We start from the raw sequence: 15,402 nt of genomic DNA on the forward strand, positions 1-15,402 counted from the left end.
GATCTGTACACTTTTTATTTCCTTTTCTTGCCTAATTGCTCTGGCTAGAACTTTTAGCACAATGTCGAATAGGAGTGGTATAAGAAGACATCCTTGCCTTAGTCTTTTACTGTTAAGTAAATTAGCTGTTCTTTATCAAGTTGTTACATGCTCTTTATCAAGTTGAGGAAGTTCCCCTCTATCTAATTTTTCTAGGAGAGTTTTGTTTTGTGTTGTTGTTTGCTTGTTTTATTGTCTTAAATAAGTGTTAAATTTTGTCAAAAGTGTTTTCTGTATTGGTTGATATAAATCTGATTTTTCTTCTTTAGCCTGTTAATACAGTGAATTACACTGACTGATTTTCAAATATTGAAACAGGCTTGCATCCCTGTAATAAATTCCATTAGTCATGGTATATAATTCTCTGTATATATCACTGAATTCTATTTGGTAATTTGTAAAGATTTTTGCATTCATGTTCATGAAAGACACTGCACTCTCTCTCTCTCGCTTGCTCTGTGTGTGTGTGTGTGTGTGTGTGTGTGTGTATGTCTGTCTGTCTGTCTGTCTCTCTTTGGTACTTAATATCAAGGTATTACCTTCATAAATGAATTGGAAAGTATTCTCTTGTATTCTATTTTCCAGAAAAGATAGTGTAGAATTATGTTAATTCTTTAAGTATTTGGTAGAATTCTCCAGTGAAATCATCCATGCCTGGAAATTTATTTAGGGGAAGTTTTAAAATTTAATTTTCTGAATATAGTTAAAGGGTTATTCAAATGATCTACTTCACATTGGGTAAATGAAGGTATTTTGTGTTTTTCAATGAATGAGTCTGTTTTATCAAGTTGTTGAATTAATGTATGTAGAGTTATTCATAATATTCCTTTATCCTTTTAATATCTGCAAGGTCTATGGTGACATCTCCTATTTCATTCCTGATATTGGTAATTTATGTTTCCTCTCTCTTTTTCTTAGCTACAGGTTTGTCAATGTTACTGATTTTTCAAAAAATCAGATTTTTGTTTCATTGAATTTCTTCATTGGTTTTCAATTTCATTTATTTCTGCCTCCATCTTTATAACAATTTTCTGCTTCTTTTGAGTTAAATTTGCTCTCTCCAGATTCTTGAAGTGGAAGCTTAGATTACCGACTTGAGACTTTCCTCTTTTCTGATGTAACCATTTGGTGCTAAAAATTTCTTTCTCAGCATAATTTAGCTGAGTCCCCAAATTTCGCTTTGTTGTACTTTCATTTTCATTCAGTCCAAGATAGTTTTTGAATTTCCCTTGAGGCTTTCCTTTTAACCCATGAATTATTTATAAGTCTGGTTTTAATTTCCTAGTGTTGGAGATTTTCCTGGTATCTTTCTATTATTGATTTCTAGTTTTATTCCATTGTGGCTAGAAAACACGCCCTGTATGATTTCAATTATTTCATGTTTTTTGAATTTTGTTTTATGCTTCAAGATATTGTTTATCTTGGTGAACATTCATGGGCACTTGAACTCTTGAACTAAATATGTATTCTGATGTTGCTCGGTGGAGTGTTCTTATTGTTGATCAGATCCACTTGGTTGATTATGTTATTGACTTTTTCTATATACTTGACAATTTTCAGTCTCATTGTTCTACCAATTGTCGAGAGAGAGGTGCTAAAGTCTCCCACTGCAATTGTGGATTTCTGTTTATCTTTTCAGTTCTAACAGTTTTGCTCCACATATATCACAGCTCTGTTGCTTGGGGCATACACATTTAGGACACTCTCCTTGAGTGGGGTTCCAACCCTTACTAGGCTGCCTTCCTGACTTCCCTCCTGAGGCCTTAGCGCCAACTGGGCTGCCTTCCTGCTCTGCTCAGGCTTGCCTAGTGGGTTTGTGACTGAGATGGAGGGAGGGAGGGAGGGAGGGAGGAAGGTGGGGGAGAGAGGGAAGGGGGGGGAGAGAGGGAAGGGGCAGAGGGAAGGGGCGGAGAGAGGGAAGGGGCGGAGAGAGGGAGGAGGGAGGGAAGGAAGGAAGGAAGGAAGGAAGGAAGGAAGGAAGGAAGGAAGGAAGGGAGGGAGGGAGGGAGGGAGGGAGGAAGGAAGGAAGGAAGGAGAAGAAAGGAGGAGGAGGGTAGGGGGAGGAAAGGAGGGCGGGCCAGATTAACTTATTTTTTTGGTTGACTTTTAAACTGCCTTCTCTTTAAAACAAAAAATCTTCCTTTTTCTGACATCACTGGGTCCTAGAAGTTTCCACATCAGAAACAGTAATTCCTATTCCTTGAACCTCTTAGTGCTCCCTATCCATCTGGAAGAAATTACAGAGAAATATGTGCACATACGCGTATGTGTGTGTATAACGTTTAATTTGGTACATGTCTTTATACCAGTTCGACATGCTAGTATAGGTTTTTATTGAAAAAGAAATCATGGAGGGGCAGTTGCAGTAAAATGAGGTGGTATTGGAAAGTAATCAAATCTAAAGAAAAGTCCAGGCCATAGAAAGGCAAATTTTCATTTCTTTTCTCACCTGCAATCTTCTATGAAATACCTTCCTAACAAACAGGACAGTTGCTATATACTTAAAAATTAGCACTGACGTTTTATCACTAAATAAAGCTTAGTCACTCACAGTGTATTTCACTTGTTCAACAACTTTTGGCACCTGGTAAGTGCTTGACATTAATAGAACCTAATGTCTTATAAGTTGATATTTAAATTCGCAAATGTTTAAAGGATAATAGTTTATTTTTCCTTAGAGCTGAGCATTAATTTTTTCCTGAAACAATGACTGTAAGTGTGTAGCTATTTACTGAACCAATGAGTCATGGGTATAATCAAATAATACATTTATTCTCTTTTTCCCTATACTAGGTCCGATCTCCTTTATGAGGTTACTTCTTTTCCTGCCACTTCATGCAAAATCTCCAACAAATAATAAAGAGTTCTCTAGGCACTTTAGTTTAAAACATAACTTCATGTCAGCAATCAATACATCTGTTCCAGTGTGATAATCATAGACTCCTAACATTGTTTAACTTATTAAAACTCCTTCCCACCTTCCCCCAAAGACTGCAGTGGGTAACGAGACACGGCTGACTTCTCTATTCCCCAACCTAGGGCTTCTCCTCCTCCTCATCTGCCTCTGCCTCCTCCAGGTCTAAAGGGGAAAGGGAAAGGAAGACACACTAGGAGCAGGGACAATGGTCTGCCTGGCACCTTTCTGGCAGTGATGTCTCTCACCAGGTCAGATGTTTACAACTGTCTCTCTCTTAGATGCTGAATTAGGTTCTCCACCATCACTGAGGTGTCTCACCTGCAGTTCCCTCTGCCTGGGTGAATGGACCTTCCTGCTGGTAACTTATATTCCCCTCTCCACACTAGGAATCCTGGGTCTCCTGACTCTTCCAGGCAGCCCTCTTGAGTGGGATCAAGGAGAACCCCAAGCTAGCTCTGGCCCTTGGCTCACATTTGGGCATTGGGAAATATATACTTTGACCAATCATTGCTGAGAGTGGAGTGATTTCTCAAACACAGCCTTCTTCTTATTTAGCTGCCTGGCCAGCAAGTTCTGGTCAGAGCCATTGAGTCTTTAGATTTATCATATACCAGCCTGGCATGCTCCCTAAATTGTGTGGGACACAAACAAGATACCTAAGCAATCTCCCTGAAGCTGCCCTCCCTTAAGGCTGGGATCAGGAGAAGGCATTCTGTCTCCTCTACTACGAGGGGTGGTAGAATTCACAGCAGAGCTAGCTTCAAAGAAGGCTTCTCTCTAATCTCTAACTTCTTGTTCTTTCCAACTGTGACTTTAGAAATGGGGAAGGAGGCCATGGTTGAAGCACCAGTATCTCACTTTGAAATGTGGAGGCAATGGCCCCAGTGTCCTAGGCCCTCAACTGAAGGCAAATCTGAAATGTTCTATTTTAACACATCCTGTTGAATGGTTCTTTCATCAGCTGCCAAATTCATTCATGGTAAAGCCCCCAAAATTTTTTCTGCCACATTACAAAAAAAAAAATGGAACATCTTATCATAAAACATTGTCTATTGAACTGTTTTGAATATAGATTTACATCCAAATTCTAACTCAAAATTTGTGAACTTATATTCATATCTGAGAGGATGCCAGTGGTATCAAAATATCCATGCTCACCCACACCCTTGCCCTTAATGAGAGTTCCTCATAGGATTTTATGTTTCTCTCCAACTGAATTAAATAGAAGAAAACACAAGACCAGCATTGTTGAGGTTTCCAGAGAACACTGCCCCTTGGCAGGCTGCCTGCTGGGAGGGCAGGCACAACCCAAGTCCTTCTCTTAGCAGCACCTCTGGGGAGAGAAAGCAGTCATCAGAGACTTGTTTGAGGCTGGGGTTCAAATTTACTGATTTTTCATTTTCTTGTCCTCAGATGACCACTCAGGAGTTTTCCTTTTTTTAACTGCTTTTTTCTACCTGCTTTCTTAGTCTTGAGAGGCTTACTGAGACATTGCCAATGTAAGTCCATACTATTTTTCTAAGAGACGGGGTCTTGTTCTGTCACCCAGGCTGGACTGCAGTGGTGCAATCATAGGTCACTGAAACCTCAAACTCCTGGGCTCAAGCAATCTTCCTGCCTCAGCCTCCTGAGTAGCGAGGACTACAGGTGCACATCACATTACCATGCCTGGCTAATTTTAAAAATATTTTTGTAGAGACAAGGCCTTACTATGTTGCCCAGGTTGGTCTTGAATTCCTGGACTCAAGCAATCCTCCCACCTCAGCCTCCCAAAGTGGTGGGATTATAAGCTGTGAGCCACTGCACCTGGCCATAAGTCTATCTTACACAGACACATATATTTATTCAGAGCCAGGTGGTAATGGTTTTCTAAAGTCCTGTGATAAACACAAGAAACAACCTAAAACATTGAGTTGTTTATTTGAAAGCAGCATAATTTTAGTGTTGAGTTGCCCAAGACACAGTTGCTTTCAGTCTTTCTTCAGAGAATCCCAGAAGCTCCCAGAATATATAAGTAGGCGTGTTTGTCACCCCTACTTATTCTCACAGTTGAAGTTGAAGTTCATTCCTATCATTGAACAGGGGACAAGATTCAGAGAAGCAGCCAAATTCCAAATGATTTGGCGTGAAAAAATCTCAGCCTGAATGTAATCAGAGGCCTAGAGTTTTCAATCTCTCTAAGTTTTGTAGACAATTTACATAATTACATTGGCATACACATTTTTCCATTTCAATAAAAAAGCCTCCAAGATCTTTATGTTCATGGACAAATCTTTAATATTGTAACAAATATATATAATAAACCAATATAAACTCAAAAATTCCAAATAGGGGCATGATTCCCTGATTTTTCTTTTCAGAGCCAGTAAGAATACACTTCAGATAGAGAAAAAAGGAGATTTCCTTTGCCAATTCCCTTCCTCCATTCAAACATACGTTATACTCAGACACAAGAAGCTTTATTAGCCAAGTCTCCCCCATTTTGCTTTGATATTTTGAGCCCAATTAAATATGACGGATCACAGCTCTCAGTACATGTTTGTGGGCAGATTTTTGCTTGCACACATAGTACAAACGTCTTTGATCAAGACCAGCTGAGAACACTGGCCTAAGTAGGTAGACTTGGCAGAATTCTCAACCTTGGCTATTTCTATCAAGGCGAAGGGGTTCATACTACTTTTTAGAAGTCTTTTTTCCTCATGGAACTAATTAAATATAAGTCTGTATAATAGAAGTAAAGTTAAAACAACTATAATAATTTCTGTTTCTTTTTGATTACAGCAAAATGGACTGAACACAAAGTAGTTTATAAATTCTATGCTTACGATCACAGACAGGAGCCACAAACCATGAATGCCAAAGTAAACACAGACCAAGCTGAGTGTCAGAGTCAAAATGTACATCAAATTTAATGATACATATTTAATGATATGCATACTCACAGTAATTGCTCAAGTAGATGGGAGGAAGTGCCAAAGACACATTTCATCAGCCTCACAAATCAGCTAGTCCAGATGGCCCCCCATCTTCTTCAATCCTACTCCAGTGCCCAGAGGACAAAGTCCCTGAACCAGTAGTGAAGGCCAGAAGACCACACATACTCATTTACTCTCTCCATTCCCTCCACAGGCCAGAAGCATAGGCTGGGATGGTGGAGTCAAAAAAAGATCTCCTTGTACAATTCCTGTTTAGAGGCTCAGATAACCTATGGAGAGCTACCAGGTATGTGTCTCTTCACCAATATAACTCTAGCACAAAGTACAGAGTCAGGGACAATTTGTTCAAAGGATGACCCCTGGGAAGATGGGTGTTTGTGCTGGGAGATGAGGAGGAAGACTGGCATAGCAATGTGAAAGTGTTAGAAATGCACCTCCTAGTGCATATGAGTTAATTGGTTTGCTTTCCTAACATCTAGTACCCAAGGAAATTGGAGTTTTAAAGACTATAAAGATATCGGATTCCTACAGAAAAAGGGAAAATATATGAGAAAAAGCATCCCCCTCAAAACCCTACTTCTTCATTTAATACTTGTTTTGGGGTTTTAAAAAAAACTTTTAGGTTCAGGGGTACATGTGCAGGTTTGCTATATAGGTAAATTTGTGTCATGGGGGTTTGTTGTACAGATCATTTTGCCACCCAGGTGCCAAGCCTCATACCAAATAGTTAATTTTTCTTATTCTCTCCCTCCTCCCATCCTCCACCCTTAAGTAGGCCCCAGTGTCTGTTGTTCCCCTCTTTGTGTCCATGTGTTCTCATCATTTAGCTCCCACTTATAAGTGAGAACATGCAGTATTTGGTTTCTTGCCCCTACATTTTTTTGCTAAAGATTATGTCCTCCAGTTGTATTCATGTTCCTACAAAGAACATGATCTAGTTGTTTTTTATGGCTGCATAATATTCCATGATATATATGTACCATACTGTCTTTATCCAGTCTACTGTTGATGGGAATTTAGGTTGATTCCATGTCTTTGCTATTGTAAATAATGCTGCAGTGAACATACATATGCATGTATCTTTATGGTTAGAATGATTTATATTCCTTTGGGTATACACCCAGTGGTTGGATTGCTAGGTTGAATGGTAGTTTTGCTTTTAGGTCTTTGAGGAATTGCCACAGTGCCTTCCACAATGGTTAAACTAATTTACACTCCCACCAACAGTGTATAAATATTCCCTTTTCTCCACAACCTGGCCAGCATCTGTTATTTTTTGACTTTTTATTAATAGCCATTCTGACTGGTGTGAGATGATACCTCATTACGGTTTTGGTTTGCATTTCTCTAATGATCAGTGATGCTGAGCTTTTTTTTCATATGCTTATGGCTTATGAAAAGAAAACATATATGTTTTCTTTTGAAATTTACTTAACACTTGTATCAAAGACAGGGTCCTATTCCCTCTCCCCTCCTTTCAGAACCCTTTCCTCCTGTCTCATCTCCTGTTCTAATCCATCCACAGTTAGGTGAGCCAACAGTGGGGATAAGATACCTGCAAAGGTCTGATTTGTGGTTCCACTCCTAAGGGAAAGTCCAGGTTGTTTTCAGGATTGTGTTTTGTTTTGATTGGGAGGGGGTGGGGCATAATAATGTTTTTAGCCTGCTTAGGATCTTTGCTTTGTACAAACTACACCCAAGAGGAATTTTGGGATGCATTCCAAAATAGGAATACATAAAACTTTCTGTCCAACTAAAATCATTCAGGAAAATGAGAGAACTTTCATCCTGTGTTACAAATGACTGACTGTGGTTTCTTTCCTGAAAGCAAACAATAGTAACACTTCTACCAATTATATTAATAATCCGGTCTGTTCCACTGACAGTGTAAATTAAGATCAAGTAACACCTCTTCCTAACTGTTTTTGAATGTTTTATAATTGTCATGAATAGTCATCTCTTTGTAAATTACACAGGGCAAATGTTGATCTAATCAAAGGGGGTAATTTCATTAACAGACAGAATTTGTGAAACCTTCTTATGAACAGAAAAACCTCTTACTTTAATAACAGAAATAATGGTACCAAAATGGCCTTCCTAAAAAAAATGAAGATATTGTATGTAATGTTATTTCTATACAAAGAAGGTGTTAGGATAATTATCCTGAGTTTCCAGACTATGAAGGATTAAAGGTAACTCACAAAAGTACTGTAGAATAGCACACATTATTAAGACTATAATAACAAACTGTATAATAAAAGTTTGTTTTATCATGACAATTATGACATGGTTTTCATAGAGAAAACCAATTAAAGACAGCTGTGTCTTAGGTATATTTTGGAAGGCAGGCTCATGATACATAGTTACAGTAGAAAGCCTTCACTCTGCCACTGATTACCACACACATACACACACACACACACACACACACACACGCGCATATTTTGTGAGGAGCATTTCTTATATGGGATCAAAACACAAAGCCATATTTGCTAATAGGTCTATACCAACTTCCATGGCAATGCTGGTGTTAGGAGGCAGAAATGGTACTGCCTTATATCAGTGAGTACCATGCTTTTGCGCTGTGTTTAAAAGCCTTGGGTGGTGGTGGGGCTCTAACCTGCAATGGAAGGTAGCATGGTGCAGTAGAAAAAACACTTTTTGAAATCAGTAATTCATGAAATCCTGATTCATGGCCCCACTTTTTACACAGACCAGAGCTACGACTCTGGAAAAAACAGTTAATGCCTCTGTGATTTGGTCTGTGTGTCTGTGTGTGTTTATGTGTGTGTGTGTGGGTTCGAGAAAACAAAACAAAACAACTCACCAATTCCAGACATTGCCTGTGCCCATAGGCAGCAGCATAATGTATGCTATTGTAACCTTCCTTGTCCCGGATAGACGGATTTGCATCATTTTGAAGCAGAAACTCTAGACATCTGTAAGTATAAAAATGAAGTGTTATTTTAGAAAACATCTCTGGACTGAAAAAGATAAGTTTACGTAAATCGTCCTGTGATGAATGTTCCATGAAGTATTTTATGAGTTTGTTTCTTTAAAAACCCTACAGCATTGAAGTTTTATGTATTGAAAATTGTGTGTGTGTGTGTTTTCTGTAGCTATCTTTATTTGAGCTTAATATAGCCATTCTAGAATTCAGGAAAAGCTTTAGGAAAAAGAGGGTAATTACGATTTTTTTCTCTCATCTTCAGGTAAGAACAGCTGTTATCAAGATTACTGAATAGTAAGTTTTGGAGCTCCACATTCAACAAAGTCTCAATAAAGAAGTGATCAGTAACAGGGCAAGTAACAGGGCAACCTCAGTAGGGAGGGGTTTACTCTTAACCTCACCATAAAATCAAAGGTTAGAAAATGAAAGTTAAAAAGAGTAAGAAAAAAAATAAGAATAGCCTAAACAATAAAAAGATTAAAGGAATGGGTAATCATTTTTAAAGAACAAAGAATTAACTTCATAACCACATATGAATAAAGAGGCTTAAATTTCACCATTAGGAATATAGACCTGAAAAAAAAAATTTTTTTTAAAGCCCTTTCAGGCAGAGTTGTAATTTTTCTGAAAAAGCCGCAGTCTTTGGAAAGCTTAGAGGAAGGAGCATGGCTCCACCTTTACTGAAGAGCCCAAAACTCTAGTTCACAAGTACCCAGGGATGTAATAAGTTCTGTTCAGGGCCTACTGCAAATGGTCCAGTCCTGCTGGGAAAGAGGGAGTCGCTAGTCAGGAAGTGCTGCTTCATAGCGTCAGCATTATCCTTGTGACAACGGGACAAACATGTCCTTTACAAGACCAAGCTGATTCAATTTCATACTCAAATCAAAATGTTAACATTCTAAATATCAACCCATACATTAAATAAGACCTTCCAATAGAAAATTTCTACAGTTCACCCAAAAACTTTTAAATGGCATTTACCTATCTTTTGGTATAACCCAAAAGGAGAAAAGTCAATTACACACAGGGACAATTAAAACAGATACTTCGATTTCTAGAAAAACTGATGAAAGCCATATATGTTAAAAAAAAAAAAAACCAAATACCCACATGTCAATAATAAATCAAACTATTCTTAGAGTCTTGCTATTATTCCCTCTTCGGTCATTTGCACCTTATAAGGAAGGAAGTTCTTTTTCATTTTGTTAATTAAATGCCCATGGAAAGGATCCCAGGTATGACTCACTGTAAATTGAATTTGGTTCTTTAAATGAAATCACTCAATAGGAATAACATGCTAGTGGACACACAATTCCCAATTTCTGAATGGATTATATCCCAAAAATTAGTTGATAAATTCAATTTGTAACATAGTTGAACTATATATACTGCCAATAGTAGTATTATAATAAAAGTAATGTAGAACTTGGATATTCTCCACATTGTTTGTAAGGAAAACATGAATTCCGTGTTTTAGCTGGGAATGCTTATTTTTTTTCTCTTCCCAGGGCCTAGTAATTTGGCAATTATGATGCAAAGCCAACAGATGCACATGAGGTCAGAGGCGTATCTGGATACAGGGAGTGGCCTCCCTTTGCATAGAAGAACTCTCAGGCAGCTGGTTCCTCCTGCCCCCTGCCTTTCTTGTCCCCTCCCTCTCCATCAGCTTGTCTGGCTCAGGGCAAGCTTGCAGTTCACTGGAAAAGGGGGCATTTGCTGCAGTGGCTTAAGATGCTACAGCCTTTTAGTATTGTTATTTTAAATTTGGGGGTATCAAAGCAAAACTCTGGTCATCCTACTTTATTAGCTGCTGCATTTCCTGTCCCCACCCCAATTACCATCAAAGTTAGGTCCCACAACCTGCATTGGAGCCACACTCTCTAACTATACCTTTCCACAACAGTCTGGGCATGGGAGGAGCATAGCGTAGGATGGGAAGACCCTGGAGTAGACACAGGCATTCAGGCCACAGAAAAACTGGGTCATCTGACAATGAAAGAATAAATAAGTTAACAACAATGTGCCTGCAGACTCATAGAGCACCATATCCACTGGATTCCACAGGGGTGAGGCACAAGGTGTGGGTACCAATTCGTTCGTTTGTTCATCTACTCAACAGCTATTGAATATTGACTATGTGCTAGGTACTGCACTGAGCACTGTAAGCTTCTCACTGTGACCTGTGGTGCGGAAAGGACTCTCAGAGGATGAAGCCGGAGGTTCCTGTGCATCTACAGCCCTGAGTGATGGCAGGCACTCCCACCCCTGCCACAGAAAAGAGCTATGTCTCTGTTAGAAGCCAGGGAGAGGCAGGTGGGATGAGGGGCCCAGGAGCAGCCTTTTGCAGGAGCAGGAGGCTCTTCCTAAATTGATGTGGGTGTGGGCTGGGGGAGGGGAAAGCACAAATGGCTATTTCACACCAAAGTATTAAGACCTTTTAAAATAGAATCTGCTAAATAGATGTCCCCAGGTCATAAGAGCAGAACCTAAGGCTCTGAGAGGAGGCTTCATCTGTCTTCATTGGTACATGATGCATCGCAGTCAGAAATGATATTTAGGACACCAGGTCCTAAAAACCACTGACCAATCACAGTGGTTGCTGAAGCAAAGCTTACAATTTTAGAAAGTTCCCTGTGTGAAAATAGTAGAATTGAAGGCTGTATTAAAAGAATAGTTTCTTTCCCATTAAAGGCAAACCCATATCACTTCCTCAAGATTCCAAGTGAAACCCCAAAATACTAAGGCAGGCAACGGGGCAACTCAGAGAAGCAGAAGCAGCGTCAGAAATGGCACCTTGTTCTTAAGTTGAGAAGAAACTTACAGTGTGGCTTCCTTTTCCTTCAGCTCCCTGGCTCTTTCAAGTTCTTCTGAATTTTCATGGGCATTTCCTAAGATAGTCTTACTTCTCAGCATAAAGGACAGAAAAAAATTGCAATTAATTTTTTAAAATGGCAACGCTGTTAATGGTTTTGGTGCAATTTATATCTTAATGATTTTTACCCCAACCCAGAAGAAATAAGCACAACTGATTTTCACTGAAGATATACATGGTTCTCTCCAAAGCCATCCCGCAAATCTATTCTCTCCCAAGGATCCAACTGAGAATATGATTTCTTAAAACTTCCACTTAAGTATCAGCAATTAAGTTAACAATCAAGTTGCCCACCTTTCTCTAAACATTCTAAACTTCCCAAGTAAAGAAGTAGTGACTTAGCTGAAACTTCTTTGACTCCTACCACATTCCCCACTGCCTCCTTACCAGCTCAGCATCTCATTTGTCCAGAAATGGGGTCCTATTCACCCTTCATCTGCCAGAACAATTCTTCACCATCCGAAATTCCTTTTCTAGCTCTTAACAGAGGAAGTGCATTGTTTCCCCACCCTTTTCACCACCCCCAATCTATTCCAAGTGAATTGTCTGGAGCTTGGCACATAGTAGATGCTCAATAAATGTTTGTTAAGCAATGTTTGTTAATAACCTGTACGCCTAAGGGATCAGAATGCTACATCTGATATTATTATTTCTATGTATTATATAACTATGAAGAGGAAACAAGCAGTATTTTTCAAACTACAGATCATAAGCCATTACTGAATTGTGAAATCGACTTAGTGGGTTGTAGTCAGCAATATTTTTTATCTAATGAAATAGAGAATATGTCAGAATGCATCACATATGGTAAAAGTAAATATGATTTTATGAAAAATTTATTTCCACTTTACATACTAAATAAACTATATATATGTGAATGTGCATATTGGGTCATGACTGTAAGATGGTATTTCTCACTGTGGGTCGCCACCTAAAAGCCATTGTTCTACAAGAAAAGCAATTAGCACTGACCCAGAATCAATTCCACAGCACAAGGCAGCAAATAATTCAATAGTTCTTCAAACAGGGTCACCAAAAAGTATTCCTATGAAGGAGGCCCTTCCTTAAGCTTCCAAGAACAATTTCATCAACTGTGGGCATCTCTCCCACCTTCTTCCCTTGAACTGGTTCACTTATTTCTGTTTTCCATTCCTACCCACCTAGAATCCAAACATGCCCTGAGCAACCAACTTCCTCTCCTCTAGCTCCTGAAAGAGCATTCATGCTCAGGTTTGGAGCAATGGTGCCTAGTTCACATGTATTGACGCTGAATTTAAAGGCTGTTGGGATTATGCACGGGTGGGTGTTTTTGACATATGACATATATATATTAGCAAATGTAAGTTTTATAGCAAATGAAGCATTTAAGTGGTGATGATGAAAACTATGGTATATGTCAAAATAAATTACAACAGATTTTGAATGAACCATAAACCCGAGCTTGACAGCTACACTTGGGATTCAACCCAAAGAACAGAGAAGTAATTGTGCAGTGACATGTAATAATCAAACATAAATTGACCAGAAAAGGAAAGCCCAGGTTTGGAATGAAGCAAATCTAACTCTTTTGGGTTAGTCTAACTCTTTTTCCATGAGGTGATATGAAGAAAACTTAGCAATCCTTCCCCACCACTCCCCAACCCTGTTCCCAGAGGAAGCATGAGCAAGGCTGTTTTTACTTTCTATCCATGTCTGATGCAGCGGCATAATGCAAAGCTGTGCGTCCCCAGTCATCTGTTTCATTAACGTTGGCCCCTGTGGTCACTAATGTCTCAATACAGTGGAAATGACAATTCGCAGCTGCATAGTGCAAAGGGGTCCTGAAAAACAAACAGCAATTTATTACTTCATTCAGTCTGGAAAACAGGCCCGTTGTTAGCACTAGCATGGGCAGCAGTATGCCTAGGGGCATGGAAAGCTCTTAGATTCTCACAGTGTGTGGAGATCAAAGTCATGCCTTCCTTTAACTACACAAGTTAGGTATCCCTTATCTGAAATGCTTGGAACTAGAAGTGTTTTGGATGGTTGAGCATCTTTTATTCAAAAATCCAAAATTCAAAATGTTCCAATAAGCATTTCCTTCGAACATTATGTCAGTGCCCCAAACGTTTCAGATTTTGGAGCATTTCAGAATTTGGATTTTCAGATGAGGGGTGCTTAACCTGTATAAACTGGAAGTGAGGCTATAAAGACAGTGGCTTCCAACGAGGCCATCTACCATGGATCTGTCCTTTCTTTTCCTTCTTAGAGCCTATCTTAGTTCAGGTCTACATTATTGCTTTTTTGGACCATTGCCAGCCCATCCTATTGGCTTCCTTAGCTCTAACCAAGTGTCCATAATTTCTAGTTAGTATAAATGAAGAATTTTTTTTAAGGTGCAATACCCGCATATAACAATCGTGTTCTAAAACCTTTGGTTCTCTCTACTAACCAAAGACTTGATTCCTCAGCCTAGAATTGTAGACCTTCCAAAACTGGTCCCAATCTCCTTTTGATGGGGTATCTCTCTCCCCTAGATGTACCCATTAGAATAACCAAAGCGGATGACTTGAGGCTTTCTGGATTATGTTCACATTTCCCCCCAACCTTTGTCCAGGTTGGTTTACCCCCAGGAATGCCCATTCATGAATCACTTCCACCCATCAAAACCCCACTCATCATCTTGTTCCAGGGGCTAGTTCTCTTTATTTTGTCTGAGATGGCTTAGCTACTCTCTGGGTCTCTCTTGAGTTCTCATCACATACTGCCTTGATTTTAGCACTGGTGTATTGTCTCATCCTCCCCACTGAACTGCAAGCTCCTTGAGGGTAGGGATGTTGGTTAATGGGAAGAACAATGCAGAATCCGAATCCGAATCAGAAGCCCTGGGTTCTGGCATTGGCAGATGTGCAAGCTGGCCCAAATCACATCCCCTCTCTGGATCTTGACTTCTTCACCCTTATTTCAATAAGAACTTTTGAGCTACTGTGCCCTACCTAAGGTCCTTCTAGGTCTAAAATTCTGTGTATATGTGCAAATAATTTAGTTTCTCTCTTACTAGTTGATTTTTCTCCTCTTTAGTTCAAAAAAAAGAAATTTTAAATATTTTACCTATTGGATTACACGTTTTAATTAGACTGAAAATTATCAGGTAACAACCTCATGACAGAGCCCAAATATAAACACTCTACGGTCCTGCTAGGTCTAAAATTCTGTGTACACGTATAAATCATTTAGTTTATTTGGGCTCAGCTTTCTCATCTACTAAAAGGGGTAACAGCATCCCCACATACCTCATAGAGTTAGTATCAGAAAACACAAGCACCTTGTAAAGGGCAAGACTACAGAAATATAAAGTAATTTGCTGTACATTACTTATTTTTAACTCTCAATTGTGCAGCAGTTTTTCTGGTATGACCAGCTGATAGTCAAAGAATAATAAACAAATGATCAATTTTCAAGTATAACTACTTCATATTTTATAGTCAATTTATGGGCTCTCTCACTAATTGATTTTTCTCATCTTTAGTTCAAGAGAAAGAAATTTTAAATATTTTACATATTGGACTGCATATGTTTTAATTAGACTGAAAATTACTAGGTAAGAACCTCACGACAGGGCCCAAAGACAGAGAGAAAATGATACCCAGTTCTTGTCCTGAGGAGGCTCACAGTCAGGTGGGGATGTCAGAGACATGTGAACCACAGA

The 15,402-nt window shown here is 39.1% G+C and overlaps 1 protein-coding gene across 6 annotated transcripts in view; it reads right to left on the reverse strand.

Annotated features, from left to right (window-relative positions):
• ANKRD44 (ankyrin repeat domain 44) overlaps positions 1-15,402 on the reverse strand; it is a 316,236-nt gene that overhangs the window by 70,548 nt on the left and 230,286 nt on the right. For all 6 annotated transcript variants that reach the window (XM_007965735.3, XM_007965733.3, XM_007965737.3 and 3 more), the window contains exons 14-16: positions 13,394-13,534; positions 11,664-11,744; positions 8,720-8,831 (exon numbers count right to left, since the gene is read on the reverse strand). In XM_007965735.3, coding sequence (XP_007963926.1) covers positions 8,720-8,831; positions 11,664-11,744; positions 13,394-13,534 — 334 coding nt within the window. The remainder of the gene's footprint in view (positions 1-8,719; positions 8,832-11,663; positions 11,745-13,393; positions 13,535-15,402) is intronic.

This window comes from Chlorocebus sabaeus, chromosome 10 (assembly GCF_047675955.1).
Source record: "Chlorocebus sabaeus isolate Y175 chromosome 10, mChlSab1.0.hap1, whole genome shotgun sequence".
In the NCBI taxonomy this organism is placed as follows: Eukaryota; Metazoa; Chordata; class Mammalia; order Primates; family Cercopithecidae; genus Chlorocebus; species Chlorocebus sabaeus.